Source organism: Echeneis naucrates, chromosome 16 (assembly GCF_900963305.1).
Source record: "Echeneis naucrates chromosome 16, fEcheNa1.1, whole genome shotgun sequence".
NCBI classification, from domain to species: domain Eukaryota; kingdom Metazoa; phylum Chordata; class Actinopteri; order Carangiformes; family Echeneidae; genus Echeneis; species Echeneis naucrates.
The window spans coordinates 24,284,387-24,304,876 of record NC_042526.1 but is presented as its reverse complement, the minus strand read 5'-3'; the positions used below and the strand labels follow the sequence as shown (position 1 = coordinate 24,304,876).

At 42.0% G+C, this 20,490-nt stretch overlaps 1 protein-coding gene across 1 annotated transcript in view; it reads right to left on the bottom strand.

Annotated features, from left to right (window-relative positions):
* agbl1 (AGBL carboxypeptidase 1) overlaps positions 1-20,069 on the bottom strand; it is a 115,229-nt gene extending 95,160 nt beyond the window's left edge. Inside the window, exons 1-8 of the mRNA XM_029523189.1 lie at positions 19,887-20,069; positions 16,569-16,632; positions 15,932-16,078; positions 10,866-10,997; positions 10,700-10,793; positions 5,492-5,529; positions 3,184-3,392; positions 2,695-2,860 (exon numbers count right to left, since the gene is read on the bottom strand). Coding sequence (XP_029379049.1) covers positions 2,695-2,860; positions 3,184-3,392; positions 5,492-5,529; positions 10,700-10,793; positions 10,866-10,997; positions 15,932-16,078; positions 16,569-16,632; positions 19,887-19,943 — 907 coding nt within the window. The 5' untranslated portion in view covers positions 19,944-20,069. The remainder of the gene's footprint in view (positions 1-2,694; positions 2,861-3,183; positions 3,393-5,491; positions 5,530-10,699; positions 10,794-10,865; positions 10,998-15,931; positions 16,079-16,568; positions 16,633-19,886) is intronic.
* Between the last annotated feature and the right edge of the window lie 421 nt (positions 20,070-20,490).

The following is a 20,490-nucleotide window of genomic DNA, read 5'->3' as shown; positions in this document are numbered from 1 at the left end:
CAACGCTTGTCATTTTGACATTTCCAGCATGCACAGTGCATCAGTGATACACAGCAAAGCATAAATGCAGGGCGCAGGGCTCCACTGTGGTCTCTTTTTTCCATGCCAGTGACTAAATATTGTCTGTCTGTAGGCTGTCTTTCAAAACTTTGGCCGTTGAGGGACTTTAAGCTCTTTTTTGACACGTCCAGATTCAAAGGGTCCATGATCAGTTTGTGGCAGTAGGTCATTAGGACACTAGGAGCAATTAGTGGAGATAGGAACTGTAGGTTGATATTCTGGCTGATTAGCAGCAGGTCTGACTACAGGCTCACTCTCTTCAAATCCTTTGTGTGCACTCCATGTGGCTGTGACTGTTGATTCCCTTTTCTCTGGTAAGATGGACTTTTTGGTTTTTTTTTAGCATTTTAATAGGGTATTGTAGGGGTGCATGCACCTCCAGGTATGGGCGATTCTAGGATTTGACCTTTGGGGGGGCTTCCAGGAAGCAGCTGAGATCTGCTCTTGGTTAAGTCATTAACATGTATTCATTTATTAAATATTTTGTTGCTGTATTTGAAAAAAAAAATAATTAATAATTGTATTCAACAGTAGATAGAAACAGCAGAAAATGAAACTTTTTTTGTAAACTATTAATGTCATTATGTGACTGTACCTTTCAGTGTGTAATCTGGTTAGACCATGTAGTGTCAGGTCTGATATCTTCGTCATCTCTACTCTCTCATTGCCATGGAGATTGAAAACACAGCAGGTAGACAGTGAGCCAGAGTCCGCACAAAAACAATAAAATATCCAAAAACATATGTGCCATTTTTGCACAATCTCAAAATATTAAACTTGACACTATATGGCCTAATTAAATAACACATTGAAAAGTGCAGTCACGAAAGCAATGTGAATAACAATCATTAAAAAAATGTTCATTTTCTTCTACTTCTTCGTTCAAAACACTTGTATCTCGGCAATAACAGTACAGTAACCTGGAACAGTTCATTTCCGTTAGACTTTCTTACTCCTAGCGCCTTAATTTGTCATGATACACAAGCCATGTGAATTGGTTAATTTCAACATGGTTTGTTTTTAGGCATAGCACTGACTGCTGTTTGTTTAGTTTAGCATTATATATTTTAGCCTTATTGATTTTATTGTTTTAAATTTTTTGCCATAGGATTTGAGTTGTTTAGTTTTAACATTCTGTCCTCTTCTGTCTCTCGTCCTGTGGCTGGTGGGGTCTTCCATTCATCGGTGTGGCAGGGATGCTGGGAGTTCACTCTCGATAGTGATACGGTTTGTGGTTGAACATCATGATTAATGTGGTGTTTCATTTAAGTGTGTTGGTTTCCCAGCTGTAGCATAAATATAATTTTTTCTTCCCTCCACTCACTGTTTTCATAGCTCTTCTGTTTCTCCCCCCTACCAGGGTCTGTATCCCCACCCCGCTTTCACTGGTGCAGTTGGTGAGAGGTCAGAGTGCTTTATCCGTATCCGGGTCCAGGGCTGCTGGAGCCAATCCCAGCTCACAGCATACATTCATCGGAGACAAGAGCCTGGTTCAAGTGCAAACTCACCAGGAGGTGGCAGTGCGAACTGCAAGGAATGAGTGGAAATTGAGTCTGTGGATGGATTCCTCTGTTTCCAGGGAGCAAAGGAAAAGATGTGACCTCGTGATCAGGCCCAGGGTTTACATGTAGGCCTTTCTTTGTCTGACCTCGTGGTGGAGGCCCAACATTGTGCTTTTTCAGTAATTACTCAAATGACAGTTTCAGCGCCACACTGGTTCCAATGAATGAAGTGAATTAATGACTTGAAAAATGATTCGTTCATTTTACTGAACAAGATTAAAAGCCTGAGTCAGTAAAAAGATCCAAACTTCCCACTAATACCCCATAGGACTTTATATCTCTGACCAAATAGAAAGTGTTTGCTGTACAGCAACTCTAAACACCTGTGAATAAGCCAGCTACACTCTAAGCCACAATATATTGCACAATACCTCATTGTATTGTACTTCACTATACTGTAGACTACACCACAGTAGACCAGAGTAGACTACATTGCTACACCACACTTCCTATACTACACAACATTGTAATGAACTATACTACACTGCACAACACTAATGTAACTGTATTACACAGAATCAAATCAAATGTATTTATATAGCACCTAATCAGAATACAGATACATCAATGCACTTTGCATATAAAGCAGATCTAGACCAAAATCTTTATAGAGTAAGAGACCCACCAGGTTCTACAAATCCCTCCAAGAGGAAGCACTTGGCAATAGTGGCAAGAAAAAACATCCTTCAGCAAGAAGTAACCTTGGGCAGAACCAGACCCAGGAAGAGCAGCCACATTTGCCATGACTGATTGGGTTGCAGGATCGAAAGAGAGAGAGACAGTGAGAGACCGTATAAAGGAGAAGAAAGATGGGGATTTGGAGGATATAGAGGGCTAGAGAGAACAAGTACAGGAGAGGACGTGCAATCAATAAAAATGCAAGGAAAACATACTGATTAGTTATGGAATTGGGATACCACTAAGTGTGCATTGGTAAAAGATAGAAGTCGGTGAAACCACATTGTACTACACTATATTATATTAAACTACATAACACTAAACTATCCACAATGCTGCACTACTCTACATGGATCAGTGAGTTAATGAATGAGAGAGAATTGTGACACTGCACCTGGTTCCAGGTCCTGGTCAAGAACGGCACATTGTCTTCCAGGGAGCGGAAAGGTGTATGCAGACTGATCTGATATCAGTGGCAGACGGGTTTTAGGAAGACACCTCCTCATTATTTGCATGGAGGCCTCCACCAGAGCCTCCAGCCCTGTTGCTGACAAGCATGTCTAAAAGAGAGAAAGAGACAGGAGGCAGTGAGACCCTTTCTGGTTCATGGACTGTACTGACCTGAATATCTAGCACTCTTGTATGTTCTGGCTGTGTACATTTGATAGTTGCCTCCTTTCTGCTGGGGTGGAGATGGAAGCAGAATTATACTAATTAGGCTCAGGAGGTCGGCCCCTGCTGCAGACAGCTTCATCAAACTGGGACTTTCAACTTAGCCTGAGTTGGTTTTGCTGTTTGCTGGTCTGCACTGAACATCAACATCTCCACAGGGCAAAGGAAAGTGGAGGTCATTGTTAGAGTAAAGGAAGAATATGGACTTTACCTGTGTGGTCTGGTACAATAAACTCATGCCCCCCTGGGACCTGAAGGCCCGTCGACCTGCAGCAGTATTGGCAACCCTCTGGAGGCAGCACAGCAGCGTGTGGCGGATCACAATGGCAACATGTTGAGTGTCCCTGGTGTGCCAATCTTCATAGACCCGCAACAGACCAGAAATGAAGCCCTTAGACACGACTAAGTGAATGTTAGCCTCTGAGACAGAGAGAGAGCAGAGATGTTAGACTGTCTCATACTATTCTGAGCTTGCTGGATCCATCAGTCCAGCTGTTATAAAGACTTTGTCCCCTGTTACAACCGAGGGTCAGAGGCTGAGAATAGTCTGTCAAGTATTTCAGACTTCTCCAGGCAAACCAACATTCTCAGAGCCCAGGTCCCACTCCCAGTCTGGGTACAACTGCACAGTGAGCATGTCTGAGTCCAGAGGCCTGTATCACGAAGCTGGTTTTAATCTTAGCAAGGTAACAATTTCAGGATTAACCCTGGTTTTTCTATTGGGGCACATTGCCATGATAACTTATGCAGAATGCCTATCTTACCCCGGCATACTGCTCAGCATTAAAAGCAAAGCAGTTATATAAGGCCTCCCACTGACCGATCTCTTTTCTTGGAAAATGGCCTGCCCATTCCAAAATGAACCCATTTATGCAGGCGATAGAACTGTGAGAGGAGCTCTGAGGACACAGAACGTTTTCTGACTGAATTACATAAAAAAAAAAAAAAAAAATCTGAAACATACATTTATAGGACAAACATACAGTAAATCTCTCTCTCTGCAGCTCTTTGCACATTTTCTATCTTTCGATGGGCGATTTTCTATCTTTTGACGTATGCAGCAAACCCCGCCCCTTTAATGTGAACGCACGCTAACCGGATCCAGGGTTTTCCCATCTAGATCAGAGAATTCATAACCAGCCCCGTCAGACCGTTTATAGGTATGGATGTCTGGGTAACTGCAGCCAGAATATGAAAAGAGATCCTGGACATGTCAATTCAGCTTTGTGATACAGGCCTCTGAGGCCTCTTTAGTGTCCAGGTCTAAGTCCCAGCTCTTTCACCACTGATACAAGAGAACTACATAATAGACAATCACAAGCCATGTCAGCAGAGAGGGTTCTGTTGAAGAAAAGTTGCTCAATACAGTTCAAAGTTGGCTGTAGTGATGTGAAAGGACAGGAACAGACACAGCCAGTTGTAGTGGTACATAAGGAGTGTGACCTCCTGATGAGATATCAGACCCTAATAAAAGAGAAATTACATTGTTTGCAGCTAAAAAAGATGTAAATATACAGAGGTCTTGAATAGCAGGAGATCGAAAGACGCTCCAGCTGACAAATATGGAAATTTTCTACCACAGTAAATCAATATCATCATTAGGGATGAGCGAGTACACCACTGTTCAACTATTTACATTATCTGTATCCATATTCATACTCATAAGAGGCGGGACTTACACCGGAAGTGGGTGTGGTTTGTACAAAAGTAGTATTTTTAAGCCTGAAATTAACATGGGTTGTTCGAAAGTTGTTATATTTATTGTAAGCCTGAATATATTTTTATTTTCAACTTAATTTGTACAACACCAAACCGACAGGAAAAAAACCTGACCCCATGAAAAAACAGCAAGAATGAGAAATGCGACGCGGGCTGCATGCGGCCCTGTCTCGTCACACAAACACTGCTTCTGTTGCAAGTTTTTACAGCATAACCCTATAAAGCAGAGCAGATTTGAAACATATGGGTTATAAAAAGCTATTTTAAAATGATAATGTAGTAGTGTGGATGTAGCCTAACTTTTGATCTCTATTAGGTTAAATGATGATCTTTCCTCCATCAGGTAGTTGTAAATACTGATGCTTGTCACCTCCGGCCGCTCAGTGGGGTCATTCCTCCTTAAAAATGAAGGGACAATGACAAAGACCGACAGATGTGAGCTTTTCATTGTACCGTTATTTTCTCCGGTACAGCTAATGTGTTAAAATGATCATCTGACATGGAGAAATAAGGTTTTAAGATAATTACTGGACAGTGTATTTTTAATTGTGCTGGCAATTGCTTTCCCCTACGTTGGGTGTGGCTTTTGGAGTATGACACGTTGCACTCTGTCCTATCACAGGATCCTGAGGAGGATTTTCCTTCAGCCCGAGCACAAATATTAACTTGTATTACTCGTATGGTACTTGTACTCGTCAAAATTGCTATATCCATACCAAGTAATTGTTTCAGCCGAGTATCTGGCTCAACCCTAATCATCATCATCATCAGCTGGTGAATGAAGTCTGCGAAAAACTTACTTGTGGATAGCAGAGCTGCAAATGCATTGATGGCTGCCCTGAAAGAGACAAAAAGAGACAGTGGTACACTAACTCGTACAATCACAATATCTGTGTGTGCTTGATATGAGTTGTTCAAAAATATCTGCCTTTGTGTGCTGACATGTTATGAACATCAGCTTGTCCAGCAGTGATGTGGACAGCACTTTGCAGTTGAGCTATGTTCCTGTCCTGAGTATTTTCCTCTGGAGGCTTTCTGTACATTTCCAACTGGGAAACTGGAACCTCAGGGTGGACCCAGAACTTGCTGGAGGGACAATATATCCCCAGCAATAAGACAGCCTCACTCTCACCACCTGTCCACAGCTTCCTTTGACTTAAGTCTTATGTCTGATCATACTACGAGACATTTTTTTCCTCTGTAGTAGAACTACAAACACATTCTAAGGGAATATGTAAACAATAATTGATGTTGTCATCATACTGTGAAATAATCATGGTCTTCCACATGGGTGCTGTCGAGGGTCAGTCCGCTGAAAGGTGCCTATGTCTCATCTTCAGAGCTTGAACTCTGATCAGTAATACACAAAATTATAAAACACTTCCTATATTAAACAGAGTACAAACAGGAGCAACATACAATGCACAAAGAGTGAGGCGATGGGGTGTTAAAGGGGGTGGTGGAGCCTATTTTACTCTGGAACATTTTTCCATCATCCCTGAGTCAGTCTCCGGACACACAAGCCTGAACCCTCAGCCGAAAGAAGAGTTGAAGTCACTGAGGACAAGTTTAATTTTCGATGAACATCCCCTTGTTTTAACCTTACTCTCATTCATTTTCTACTGTTTATTCGTAAGGGTCACAGGGAAGTGACATCTCAGTCTTCCTTCACACAGTTTATCATTGCTGTACTAACACACCATGTTTGTTTGTGTGTGCCCAGTGTAATATTACCAGCAGCAAGTGAACCCAAGTGTCACTAATAAGGTGACAAGAGGTATTGAGCCCAGTAGCTGTTAGCACCAAGGCGAAGCCATGCTGTGTTGGGATGGGAAATATGATACTGTCATTTTTATGCACATCTACAAAGGGACCAAACATACGACTGTACTTTTAAAACTGCTCTGAGCCATCCAGGTCCCATAAAACATTAGAAGATAACAAATAGGTCTACAGTCCTAATGGACAGAAAACTGTCAATCTCAGCCAAATTATTTATGGGCTCTCCCTCCATAGACAAGTGACCTTAAGACTCTGGGGTCGCAGGAAGAGGGAAATGATGTTAACAGGTATGAGTTCAGGATTAGGTATCTGAACTATAATGCTGTTGTGCTCAAGAAGGACAGGTAGGATTCGCCAGAATGAGCTATCCAGGATTAGATGAAATTGCTGAGATAAAACGAGCTTAATACAAATTTATGAGAGGGCCCCACCCTGGAACCAGTATCTACAGTCAAGGCTTTGGCTTGAATCATGATGAGCCAAGTTGGGGAAGGTGTGATTCAGAGAACTGACCCCAGTCAACCAGCAATTAATACACAATCATCCACAATAGACACAAGCCAACCACTTTAATAAGTATTTATGTTTCAAGTACATTGATGGACAATCAATACTGCTGAAGAACAAACTGTGAAACGAACAAACAATTACTAGAACTACAAACTTCAATGTCCGGAGCAAATAAAGGTGGGAGTGAGTTTAGGTGCAGGTTTGCATAGAAGTGTGTGTGTGTTGGTAAGTATGTCTGTATGTGGGTGTTTGTTTATGTGCGTTGGTAAGTGGTAATTGCAGTGTTTGCACTTCATGCTCCGACATGCACATATATACACACACAAAGTGGCAGCCCAGGATGAGGTAACAGCAAGGTTACCTTACAGCAAGGTAACACTGCCACCAAATTGATAACTGGCTTTGTAATTGTCCCATGTTGTGTGTGGTGCTCAGGTAGTCACAAGGCACTCAAAACCAACAAGTGTGAGTGTGTAGGTGTGGACAAGTAGGTGCAAAGATAAAGAGAGGGAGCGATAGCAGGAAAAAGGAAAAGATGATTCCACGGACACCGAGACCCTCTCTCTTTTACCACGGCGCACTAGATGCAGGCTCTGTGAGGTGGCCAAGTGCATGTCATTTAACCAGTGAAGTTATAGTCCACTCCCTGCAGTGCTATGGTCAAAAAGTCTGCAGACCCAACGTTCAGATGAAATTCGTCTGTGTGTCTTAACACAGCAACGCTGACTTGTCCAAGAAACAAACAGCAAAATATTAATAGGTTGCTTTATCAACATGGTAGCTCGTTCACACCAGATAATTATTACTGGCACTCATATTGATACAAATCCTAGGTAATAGCTCTGCCCAGAAACCATTAGTCCCTTAATTTGGTTCAACCCTGGTGAAGGAGGACGTTGTCTCTTGCTGTGGCCCTTCTAAGGTGGAGATTGGCACTGCTGCATTATGATCCTTTCTGGATCCAAACAAAAAACAACAACAACAACAAATAAATAAATAAAAAATAAAGAAGAACATAATCGGACCTCCAGAAATGAGCTAAAAGCAAAGAAAAGTAATCCAAAGCAGAAAAAGGGGAGAAAATGGTATTTTCTCTCCTGCAAGTTGCAGACCGTGGCTCAAACAATATAAGACACAAAAGGGAAAGTGACGCTTTGGCAATACTCCCTTCCAGATGCTGGAGTGTATTCTCTGGTGTGTACAAACAAAGCAATTCTGTACTGTTGCGTCTCCATTTTAGCCTCTTGAAGCGTCTGCAGTCCTGTGAGTTTCCAGAGCATCTGACCAAAGAGGGCCCCAATATCCATCTGACCTGCACTTAGCCACGCCCTTAGCTGCTGAGCGAGTTGTTGCTCAACTCTACTCAGGCTTAAACATGGTTTTAGACCATATTTATTGTAGGATGCAGTAGTTTTGGAACATGATGTGTCTGATTGTGGTTATCAGGCTCGCCAATACTCAAAAGACTGTGAGGTCACCCACACTATGAGGCTCGACTGACTGGCTTCAATACAACAGGATCGAAGGAAATAATATTTTGCTCTGCCATTGTGAGACTTTCATGAGTGTGGTCATAAGTTACAATAACATCAAGAAATGAATGGTTGTCTCACTTGTGTAGAATGCATCATGATGGTTCATGACATAGCAACACAGGATAGTAGCCACCATTTAAATATTGACATAAAAACCATCAAATTTAAACAACCCTCACGGTCGGTGACATCTGTAATGATAATGATAATGACCCTAACCCTATGATATAAGTCCTACATTGCCATTCACTCGAACAGACAGGAGTGTGGGATTAACTGCTGCTGACAGCTGAGAATAGATGGCTGAATTTATTTGTACAGCTTTAAACAGTCTGAGTGACTTCACTGTTCTAAATGTGTGGCCAGTTGCCAACTGGCATATCATATATCATAGCATATCATAGCTATAAATGGATAAATCATTGTGACAGATATGTCTCATTGCCTCTACCACCCAATGTATCTGTTAGGGTTTCACTGCTGCCAATCCTGCCAAGTCTACCTTAAAAAACTGCAATTCCATAATCTTCTAATTGTGTTAGAGCAAGTAACAGCCATTATCTTCACAAAAATGCTCCAGAAGACAGTCAGTGGATTATAAATTAGTGATGCCAGATTGTCTGATGCCCTCACACCACTGGGGAGTTTCATGTTCTCATGCTCTCATGGTCCATCGGGGACTGGTATGCCTGGCATGAATCCAGCCAGAGAGGCTGGAACTCTTGGTGTTCTTGGCATGCTGTACTGGGTGTACTGTAGGATGCAGGCTATTTGAGACAAATGCCATCAGTTCTGATAGACACTGGTAAAAGAGGACGCATGAGCCAGGACTTGTGGCTTGTAGAAGAGCAAGAATCTACACTCAAGCTCAGGATAATATAGAGACAGCAGGTTGATTTTAGGTTTCCCTGATTTGATGTAGACTATCATGGATTTCGCAGGAAATCTACAACTGAAACAAAAGACATGTGTTGTTGTGTACTTGAGATAATAAGAAAATTTAGCTTATCTACCTGAAACTGCACAGAAAACCTACAGGCTGACTGCTGTAGGAGATCTAAGGTGAGCACAGGAAGAGGAGTTGTAATCATGGAGCTGGTCACCAACCGATTAGACAACTTGATAGGCCTAGAATTTAGGCCCTAGCCAATCTGTGTTTTTCGTTTGTTTGTTTTTTCTGTTCAACTCATATTACACTGGACAAAACTGGTTGGCTCGTTTGTCATGTTGTTGTGAAATGAAACTTACTCCACTATGAAATATTTCCTCTCATGACTGCATGTTGTGCACTCAGAATCGTCAAAGCTGACAGAGCAACCTGCTGCTGTGTGATGTCTCAAAGCTTGAGTGTGACCGTGTGTGTGTGTGGAGAGAGGAAGAAGGAAAATCAAGCAGTGTTATGTGTGTAATATTGGTTAAAACTAATCTTTATGACCATTGTCTATTTCATATAGTTCAATCGGTTGACTGGATGAAGAGGAAAAAACTCAAACAAGCCCCAAAGCCCAACCCCCCTTTTAGCTGGCTGGTTTTCTGGCTCTAAGGGTTGTTGGGTCCGAAGAGCCTCAGGCTTCAATGCAGGCCTTTATGCTGATGACCTCTACGTAGTATCAAACTCATGATGCCAAAAAGTGTTTGTGATCAAATGATATGCCAGTTGATCAAACATTAAGTCTCAGAAGAGACTAAGCACTTCAAATTGTCCTGATGATGAGGTGTAGCGTGTTTGAAACTAAGCAGGCCCATAATAGACTTCAGTCCAAGGACAGGATTACTGCTAAGTAGCTATGAGCTAAAATTCGGCTGACTGTTGGCTCCCTGTGAGCTAACTGTTAAACAAAGATTAGTTTACTTTTAGCTCACTATACAGCATCCAACTCCAACAACACTTGGGATGTCAGGAGGCAGCATTTGCTACCAGAGAAACGATTCCTACCTGAGAGGAGCTAATGCGAACACTGAGTAATCAGGGGATGCTTTCTGTCTTCTGTCCTCTGTCTCTGGTACAGGGACTGGGATCTGCATGCTGTGCTTCAGCCAGGATCACCACCTTGATAAACTGTCTTTCATCTACACATTTGCTGGCCCTGGGTATGGCTACAAGTCTAACTGGGAGTTGATGATTGATTTGTAATGATGGAGTGTCCTGTGAGTGTCATCTGTGAGAGGTCAGGTACATACCTGATGGTGTGCATATGTTTGGTAGTAAACTGAGAAATGAGGCTGAAGGTCAAATCTAGTCCATGGTTTTGTCCAATCAGGTTTGCTGTAGAGACTGTAAACAGACACAGAGGAATGAGTCTGTGAGTCCACTTTTGCATGTGTGTGCATGTGTATGCGTGTGTACCTGAGGAGGAGAACACCTGGATGACCCAAAGACAGGCTGCCGCCCTCTTGGGATGAGTGAGATTGTGTTTCAGCAGATTCAAAACCAGCAGCACAGCTCCAGCTTCCTGAGCCTTCACACCAATATGACGGTCTGGACACAGACAGGCCGGCAGACAGCCGGATATTCAGTCAGTCAGGCAGAAAGACAGAGAGACAGTCAGACAGACAGTTAGACAGTCATTACTATATTATTACAGTTGTCCATTTCATGATAACTGGCTCACTGCCATTCATTTAACCCCTCTCACTCCAGGACATGCTTCCACAGCTACCTGACAGCAAGTGTGTTTCCTCCAATGTGGAATAGTGTGGCCATAAACTGGCCTGTTCAATAAAAACAGGTGAACCTCACTGACCGACTGTTTATACAGACCAACTCAAATCAGCAAGTCTTGGGTCAGTGGAGACCAGTAAGACTGGACCTGTCCAGATTGGTCAGGCCTGGTCTGAGAACCTCAGTCTCTCTGAGTTTTGTTGTGACCAAGTTCAACCTAAACCTCATCCACCACTTTCTCATGGTTGCTTCTTTTAGGATAATGGTTCAAGTCACAGATATACAGTCGTTTCAGACAGGTCTTATCAACATCATAGTGCATCTAGTTTAAATCAAATCAAATGTATTTCTATAGTGCCAAATCATAACAAAGCATTTTACACATAGAGCATCTCTAAAACCAAATTTGATATGGAGTTGTTAAACGGACCCCACATATCCCTCCAAGAGCAAGCACTTGATGACAGGGGGCAAGGAAAAACTTATTTTAAGAGGCAGAAACCTCGGGCAAAACCAGCTCAGGGAGTGCAGCCATTTGCTTCGACTGGTTGGGTTGAGAGAGGGAGAGATGGTGGCGGCAGACGGAGAAGCGGAGGATGTGAGAGATGCACAGTGAGAGCAAACACACGTAAGGAGAGGGGGATTTGGTAAAGGGGTGGAGAGAGAACAAGAAGAGAAGGAGAAATCATTCATTCATTGATTCATTTTCAACCACCTTTCTGGTCATGGGGGTGCTGAAGCAAATCCCAGCTGTTGCCCAGGGTACACCCTGGACAGGTCGCCAGTTCATCACAGGGCCAACACATGGAGACAGACCAACAACCACTCACACTCACACTCAGGCCTTCAGATGATTTAGTCACCAATTAACCCAAATATGCACGTCTTTGGATGGTGGGAGGAAACTTGAGTACCCAGAGGGAACCCGAGGAGACACGGGGAGAACATGCACTCTGCACAGAAAGGCCTCAGGTCCGGGAACTGAACCAGCAGCCTTCTTATTGTGGGGTGACAGCACTAATCACTGATCTGCAACAGAGTCCAACCCCCAGACCAATACTGAGACTTGGTGTCATAGAAGAGGAGCCCAATAACTGAAAGATCTGCCCCCCAATTTAATGTTAGAGACTTTAGGAACCACAAGTTAACTTACACTCAGAGAACGAAGTGAGCTGCTTTGACAATAAAGAATTATGATCTCTCAGAGATACCATGCATCGCTGAGAGCTTTGTATGTTAGGTGAAGGATTTTGAATTCCATTTGAATTTTACAGGGCACCTAATTTACTGGGAGTTCTAACAAGATAAGTATGGAGGCCAATCTGTTGTCTGAAGGAATCAGAATGTTGTTGGTAACTCTTATGAGGCTATGATTTGCACTGTGCTATGATTTACTGTAAAACCTGACTGAAACTATTAAAACAAGCTGTTCCTATGCATTCTTTGCAGATGTTTTTTCAAGAATTTTGGAAATGAAAGGAATATATATGGGTCTATAAATAGCCAAAACTTCTGGATCAAGATTAGGTCTTTTGACGAGAGGTTATATAATAACAATCTTGAAATGCTGTGGTCACACAACCTAGAGATAAACTCACAATGATCAGATAGAGAATATACATGTTAAGTGTTCAACAAACATCGTTAAATAGCCTGGAAGGTATCATGTCTAAAAGACAAGTTTATGGTGACAAGATGGTGAGACTTAAGAAAATACCTTGGAGAGATTTAAAGGTGAAAATCATTCAAATACTAAGCAAGTGTTGCAGTTGATTGGGAAGCTGCTGCATTTTTAGTGGACATTTGCCAATTGTAGGTAAAAGCTGTTAAGGTTTTGCTCTGAATGTTATGATTGTATTAGTAAAAAAAGCCCATAAAATTATCAGTGCTAAGAGCCAAAGGGATCAATGGTTCCACTGAGATATGACTTTGTCAGCCTAGCTACAATACTCCAGACAGACTGTAGAAGAGAAATGTTTGATTGTTCTTGTTTTCTTCAATCAATCATCTATAAATAGTAGGAGCTTCTGGCAATGCAAAGAGCTTTTTTATACGTTTTTAAGCTTTTTTTTCCAGGCTAAATAAAATTCTGCATTACTGGACTGCCACTGCCTTTCCAATTTTCATGATGTTTACTTTAAGGCATGAATTTATTGATGATGATAATGCCAAGGTGTATCACATTGCTGGCCTCCTCTGTTTCATTACTTTCTTTTTCAGTGGAGCCCCAGAATCAAGATTTAACACACTGAGGCCCAGTGGCAAGGTTAGCCCTTTTTTAGGGGGACTCAAGCTCATCCTATCCTTTAGTCCTCAAATTGTATATCTTTTTTTTTTCGCAAACATATTTTCTTTGGAGATGGGAAAAATGGTAAATGGCTCAAACCAGTAAAATCAAGCACAAACCTGCATGCATCTCGTCTCTGACTGGTGAGTGGTGCCTCCTGGTTTACAAAACATGCAGCCCGAGAGCACGAAACATGAGTCCTACTATAGAGGCAGGGCGGATAACCTGTGTGTGTTGAGAAGATAACCTGCAGTGAGTTGTAACACTAATGACCATGCAATGTTTCCTTTTAGGACTTTGACATAATCTGTCATATGTCTATTAAACCACGATTTTATCAATGCCTCGTCTTATGTTTAAATTCACATGGATTGTAATGACGCATATCATGATAAACTAGGGCACTAGGAGCTAGCGCTAGTTATTCAATTGCAAAGACTTAAATTGTTGCCCAGGGTCAGATATTGCCCAGAGATTTGTTTGGACATCCAGATAGTAATGAGTTACAGTAGTCCAGCCTAGAAGTTACAAATGACTAGTTTTTCTGCATCATCCTGAGAAATGATGTTTCTGATTTTCCTAATGTTTCTCAGGTGGAAGAAAGCTGCCCTGATGTCTGCAGTTTGACTATCTGACTGACTTCATTTGGCTTCATTGATAAGAACAGCTGAATGTCGTCTGCATAACAGTGAAAGTTGATCCTGTGTTTCCTCATAATGTTGTTGAGAGGAAGCAGATAAAGCGTAAAGAGGATTGGTCCAAGTACTGAACCCTGTGGGACTCCATGACTGACTACAGTACATGAGGAGGAGCTGTTGTTAACATGAACAAACTGATGTCTATCTGATAAGTAGGATTGGAACCATCTTAGTGCAGTTCCTTTAATTCCAATTTCATGTTCCAGTCTCTGTTGTAAATTATTATGATCTATGGTGTCCAATGCAGCACTAAGATCTAGAAGGAGAAGTATGGAGGCTGATCCATTGTCTGAGGCCATTAGAATGTCATTGGAGACTTTAACCAGCGCTGTTTCTGTGCTATGATGGGCTCTAAATCCTGACTGAAACTCTTCAAACAAACCGTTCCCATCCAGATGGTCGTGTAATTGTTTTACTACAGCTTTCTCAATGATTTTAGAGATAAATGGAAGGTTTGATATGGGTCTATAGTTTGCCAAAACATCTGGATCAAGATGTGTTTTTTTAAGTTGTGGTTTGATGACTGTGGTCTTAAGAGTCTGAGGTACATAACCCAAAGATAAGGTCAAATTCATCAGATTTAAAATGAATGGCTTCATGTCACACCCTGTACACTCCCATTTTTAACCATAAATGGTCAATGCAAAGCACCTAATGAATGAGGCCTGTATATATAAAATAAGACGGAGATACAAGTGTTATGTCTTCTTGGAAACGATGGCGAAATGCAGGAAGAAAGGGTAAAAAAAAAAAAAAAAAAATTTCTGAGACAGAAGTGGATGCTTCTGACGCTTGTTTTTGAGGTGCATACCTGGAAAACCATCCTGTTTGGAGGTCACAGCACCAGAATCTCCAACTAAAGGAAGCAAAGTGGCAACAGGTTGCTGCAGCTGTGAAAACCATCAAGGGGAGGGAGCACATGGTGCCAGAAATAAAGAAAAAAGTTGTCTGATATAAAAGCAAAATTTTTTTTATCCCTTTAGGCACAGCACGTTAGCTTAGCTTAACCAGCATTTGGGTTTAACTGGGGGGGTGACCTGATGCCAATGCACACAAAAATCATGTCCACCACTGATACACCTGCGAGCAGTTTGGAGCTCACCAAGTCCTGCAGCTACAAAAGGAGATGATACAAGAAATCAACAACCTGACAAGCAATTGACCATGTACAGTAAGTTTTTCACATGTCAAGAAAAAGGACCTCAGTTACTGAAATCTCTTCCCAAACTGCTAAAAACATGCTTTTCAGTGGATTTACTGCCTGAAAATGCTTAATTTACTAGGAGATGTTTCCAAAACACCTACTGAGTCCACCGCAAAATAACACAGTTGAATCAAGTGATTCTGATGACATGGCTCTAACGCATGATACTGGCTGAAATTTTATGTGTGAAGGACCATAATAAAAACATGATTGTTCTTCCCGCTGTTCATTTTTTTCAATCTCACTTCAGTTCACCACCGTGCAGTCTGTCACCAATTCCCCTTTTCCTCCAAACTGTGTGTACACGTGTCAAAGTTTCTGTAGGGGTGTGCACATTTTCCTGTCAAATCTGTTTTTTTTTATAGATCACAACTTTTGCATAGAAGTGACGTACAGAAGTTTTAAGTCCCACTTTGTGTGTATGCAGTGTTTATAAATAAGGCCCCGGGTGGATGATATAGTATAACTAGTTCAGGCTCTAGTCTTGGATCGAGTTGACCACTTCACTTGATAGACTACCTGGCATCAATGTGTTGATCCTCATAAAGTGGTGGGGTCTCACCTCGGTGTCCAACCTTAGCAAGTAGGTGCAGCAGTGGCAGAAGGATGCTATAGTTGGGGCAGACGCTGTGGCCCATATTGACCAGAGCCATCAGCAGGGCCTCACTTCCTCCTCTGCTGATCATGTGCTGGATTCGCCGTTCTGAGCCTGGATTCCAAAGCAAAGAGCAAAGCAAAACAATGCTTCAAAAAATTAGTGTGTGTGGTTCAGCATACACATACACAATCAGTGATTGATTACTGACAGAGCAGTAATAAGTGAGTTATAGGTCACTGATAGAGTGGTAATAGATCATCAATGATTTATAGACAGGTGATAGATTAATCAAATCAAATCAAATCAAATCAGATTTATATTTATGTATAGCGCCAAATCATAACAAAGTTACATCAAGGCACTTTACATACAGAGCAGGTCTAGACCAAACTCTTTATAAATTTATTTAAAGAGACCCAACAGATCCCCCGATGAGCAGGAAAAACTTCCTTTAAAAGGCAGAAACCTCGAGCAGAACCAGGCTCAGGGGGGGCGGGGATCCGTTATAGATCAGTAATATATCAGTGACAGAGTAATGATAGAGCAGAATTAGGTCAGTGATCAATCAGTGATGGATTAGATATGGAACCCCCCAGCTCACCAGCTGACAGCAGGTCATCCAGGATGTTGAGGATGTTTCGGCTGCTCTCCACGTCCCCTTCACTCTGCAAGGATACCCATAGAAAGGGTTTACCTCACCAACTGATCTTGGACCTGCTCTTTGGTTCTCATCAGACAAGTTGCACAAATCTACAATGGGGGTTTGCTAGGTTCACAGAATAGAGGTGTCATGGTCTCCTTGTGAATGTGCTCTAAAGGTACAGCCTCAGTCAAAGCTGATTATATTCTGCAGTTTCAACAAAAACGTGCTGCTGGGGCAACCCCCTCCATTAAGGTGTGTTGTATAAAGAGAAGACCTCCCGACTCGCTGCAGGATAGAAATAGCCTGGTGGTGCAAACAAACAGAAACAAACAGTGTTTCGCTACGGTAACAAGAGACTAGTGCTGAGCACAAGTCAAACAACAGTCTGACTAGGTCAGTCAGTCTATGGTCTCTGCAGGACACTGCAGGACTCTGGATCACCTGGTCCAACTTGAGTGTACTGGAGTAAATATGTTGGAATTTACTGGATTTTACTAGACTTATTAATTGGGGTTTACTGGGAAGCTACTATCAGGCACAGCAGTGCGAGCCACCATTGGGCCTCCACAGCATTGACTATCTGGCTCCAGCACCAGAAGTGACCTCAAGGACTCTGTTATCAAGCTAAGCACCATTATGTCAAGAAAAAAAAAAAAATTGTCCATCACAAAGAGAAGCTGTGGGCATCATACAGGGGGCATAACGTCACTATTGATAGGTCAACAGAGGGACTTTGACATAATCGATCCTACATCAGCAGCAGGAGAATCTGAAATCCTCTGCTCATGTTATTGTTGAACAGAGAAATAAGAGATTGGCTGAATGGATTTAAAGACGTGCAGGATATGGAATCAAGCTTGCAATTTTCAGATGTCTTCTTCTCAATGATCTGCTCGTAAATAAAAAGACAGTGACACTAAAATATGGGGGCTGATATCAACATTAAAATGTCAAGATTAAAGGAAAAAGTTAGTAAGATTAATTGATTGACTGATTCATAGATAATCTCTCAAAAACAAACAACACTGTCTTGGGTGATAAGTAGGATGAAAAAGAACTGTGGGAGTCATCTGAAAAGAAAATCAGATCCATGCTGGTGGAGAACCTAGGTTTGGATGGTGAAAACTGAACATGCTCATAGTTTCATTAATAAAACAAACAAATTTAACTCATAATTTTGTCTCTAATTGAAGCTTTTGGCTGTTAGTTGTAGGGAAAGCAGAAGTCAATACAATACAGTACATTACAAAAGGTTTCACTAAGATATATTTCTGCACCTATATGTTCCATTTCCAATTAATGTTAATGACCGGTTCAGACTAGCCTGGGTAATGGAAAATATCAAGAGTCATTCCATTACCCAAAGAAAAAAAAAAAAAAAAGCTGTACTGGTGCCAAATGCTACCAGCACTCTTTAATCAAATACAAGATTATTTTTTCAAGCACACATGATTCCAGCATGCATACCAAGCTAGCCAACTAATTCCATATGACAAAAATGGACAAAAAAAAAAAACATAGGCACTGTGATGCATGACTTTAGTGCAGCTTTTTATGTTGTTGACCATGAACTGTCAAATCCAAAATTAAAGTTTTAGTTTCTTATCTTTGGTGCTCTTGGGTGGAGAGTGCGTTGCCAGGAATCCCCATTTAACTCTCCTTTCATTTTCAACTATACCAACACATTTGGAGGAAGTTTTTCCTTGCCACCTTGCCACCGTGCTTGGTCATCGGGGGATCTGTTGGGTCTCTTTTAATAATTTAGTAAAGAGTCACTCATCTGTTTCCAGGACTGGTTGGACTAGCAAGGTGTCAGTGTTTTTCTAATTTTGTATGTATTTCAGTATTTGTTTTTATTAATGTTTTTTATGTGAACTCCAGTAAGGCTTGTAACTGCCACAGCAGAAACTAATCAACAAAACAAATTACTGAGCATTACTGAGCTTTTCTGAGCTTTACTGGGTTTAGTGTTTACCTGACTTTGGTGGACTTTACTGTTTCTTACTGATATTTACTTGATATTCAGTGGGGTTGAGTGGTTTTTCCCTCAGTAAACCCAGTGACTTTAGCTGGGTAACAAGCAGCACCAGTAGTTGAAGCCTCTTCCAGCTCCGCATGGAGCATGGAGGTCAGACCTCAGTGTGTTGAGTCTGAGATCACATCCCCTCACTGCAGCCACAGCTTCCTGCCAATCTCTGAACGAGCACCTAAAGATTGTGTCCATGTTATTTTTTTATGTCACCACCTCCCAAAGCTCCTGTTTCAACCACAAACCAGATTATGTGAACCTGATCCACAGTGTACGCAATGCGGATCAGGTTTGATGCACATGTGCTATGTTTGATATAGCAGAAACCTGAAGTTGGCCAGAGATCCTGAGCCAGCAAATTACATGATGGTCCCAAAAGTCAGTGTTCTCTTGAAAATAACACATCACCTGATGAAAAACACATCTCTGTTTCTTTAACCAGTGCCTAGGCACTGACTGTGTCTAAGCACTCACAGTATGGCTTTCAGGCCTGTCACCATGATCGCATTATCCACCTAACCCATGCATGCACGCAGTGAAGCAAGAGAAGTCAGCCAATGGTAGCAGGTTATTCTATATGACTTGTTGCAAAAGGAGAGTCATGCTCTAGCTGCCTGCATGAACCCCCCTAAAAGGCACAGCTCATTGCTCTTTGAGAGGCTTTGTCAATGTGCAGTATTATATTATTATTATTGTTATCATTACATTATCACAATGAACCTAACCCTCCCCTGGACCTGTTTTGGATAGGGACAGAGCTCAATCAGATCCTGACTGAACTCCGGTTGGTGGGGCCACAGTTGCTCGGAACAGTTTTGTGAGGAGTCTCTGCATCCCTGACTGGGACTGAGTCTGAAACAGCAGCACAATGCCTGTGTGGGAGCATTGTCCCTCAGGGTGGGCCCAATTTAGTATTTGAACCTCGACATGCGAGCTTGTCCACTCTGGTTTGCGATAATGTTAAAGGTCAAGTGTCAGAGCCAACTGTGAAATATAAACCTGAATGAACAGATCCCTAATCTCCAGTGAAACATGACTAAATCTGAATTCTGTGGTCTCATCATTAATAACTCTACCAGCTCAAATCACAGGCTCACTGTTCATGTGCTTCAATTCAGCACAGAAATCTGTTTATGATGCAACTATACAAGAGTTATCCTGATTTATATAACAGAGAAAAAGCTCTGCTAACTAAACACTTAAAATTAAAAAGCTCAGCCACTTTGTGCTCAACACCCAGGTCTTACCTGCAGAGCAGAGAGGAGAACGTCCAAACCGCCAGACGAGCTTGATGGGGCCGTCATTCTGATTTGCCCTGGTGCTGTACCACAAAGACAGACGGTCAGTCAGTCAGTCTGTCAGACAAACTGTCAATAAGGTGGCAAGACACTCTGACAAACGGTCAAACAAAAAGACAGTCAGTCAGTCAGAGAGACGGAGACAAACAGTCAATCAGTTTTCACACAGTCAGTCAGTCGGACAGACAGCAGAGAGAGGAGAGCAGCAGACAGATTGTCATTAAGAGGTGGGGACAGAGGAAATCCAAAGCACGTCCTGTGTATACGTCACACACACACTGAAACCGTTTGTCCTCCTCGGGCTTGTCTGTTGTGCAGCTGTGAGAGTGATGGACTTAAATTGACTGTGAATATCCACCCAGTATGTGTGTATGTATGTGTGTATGTGTGGTGTGTGTGTGTGTGTGTATGTGCTAGTGTTGCAGACACGTGAACATAAACATGTGTGTGTGTGTTGGTGTATGTATGCGTAACTCTACCCCTGAGGATAAAGCTCCAGAACATTTGCACTGGGGTGTTGAGAAGCTGCCTCTATAAAAAACCTTGAAAAAAC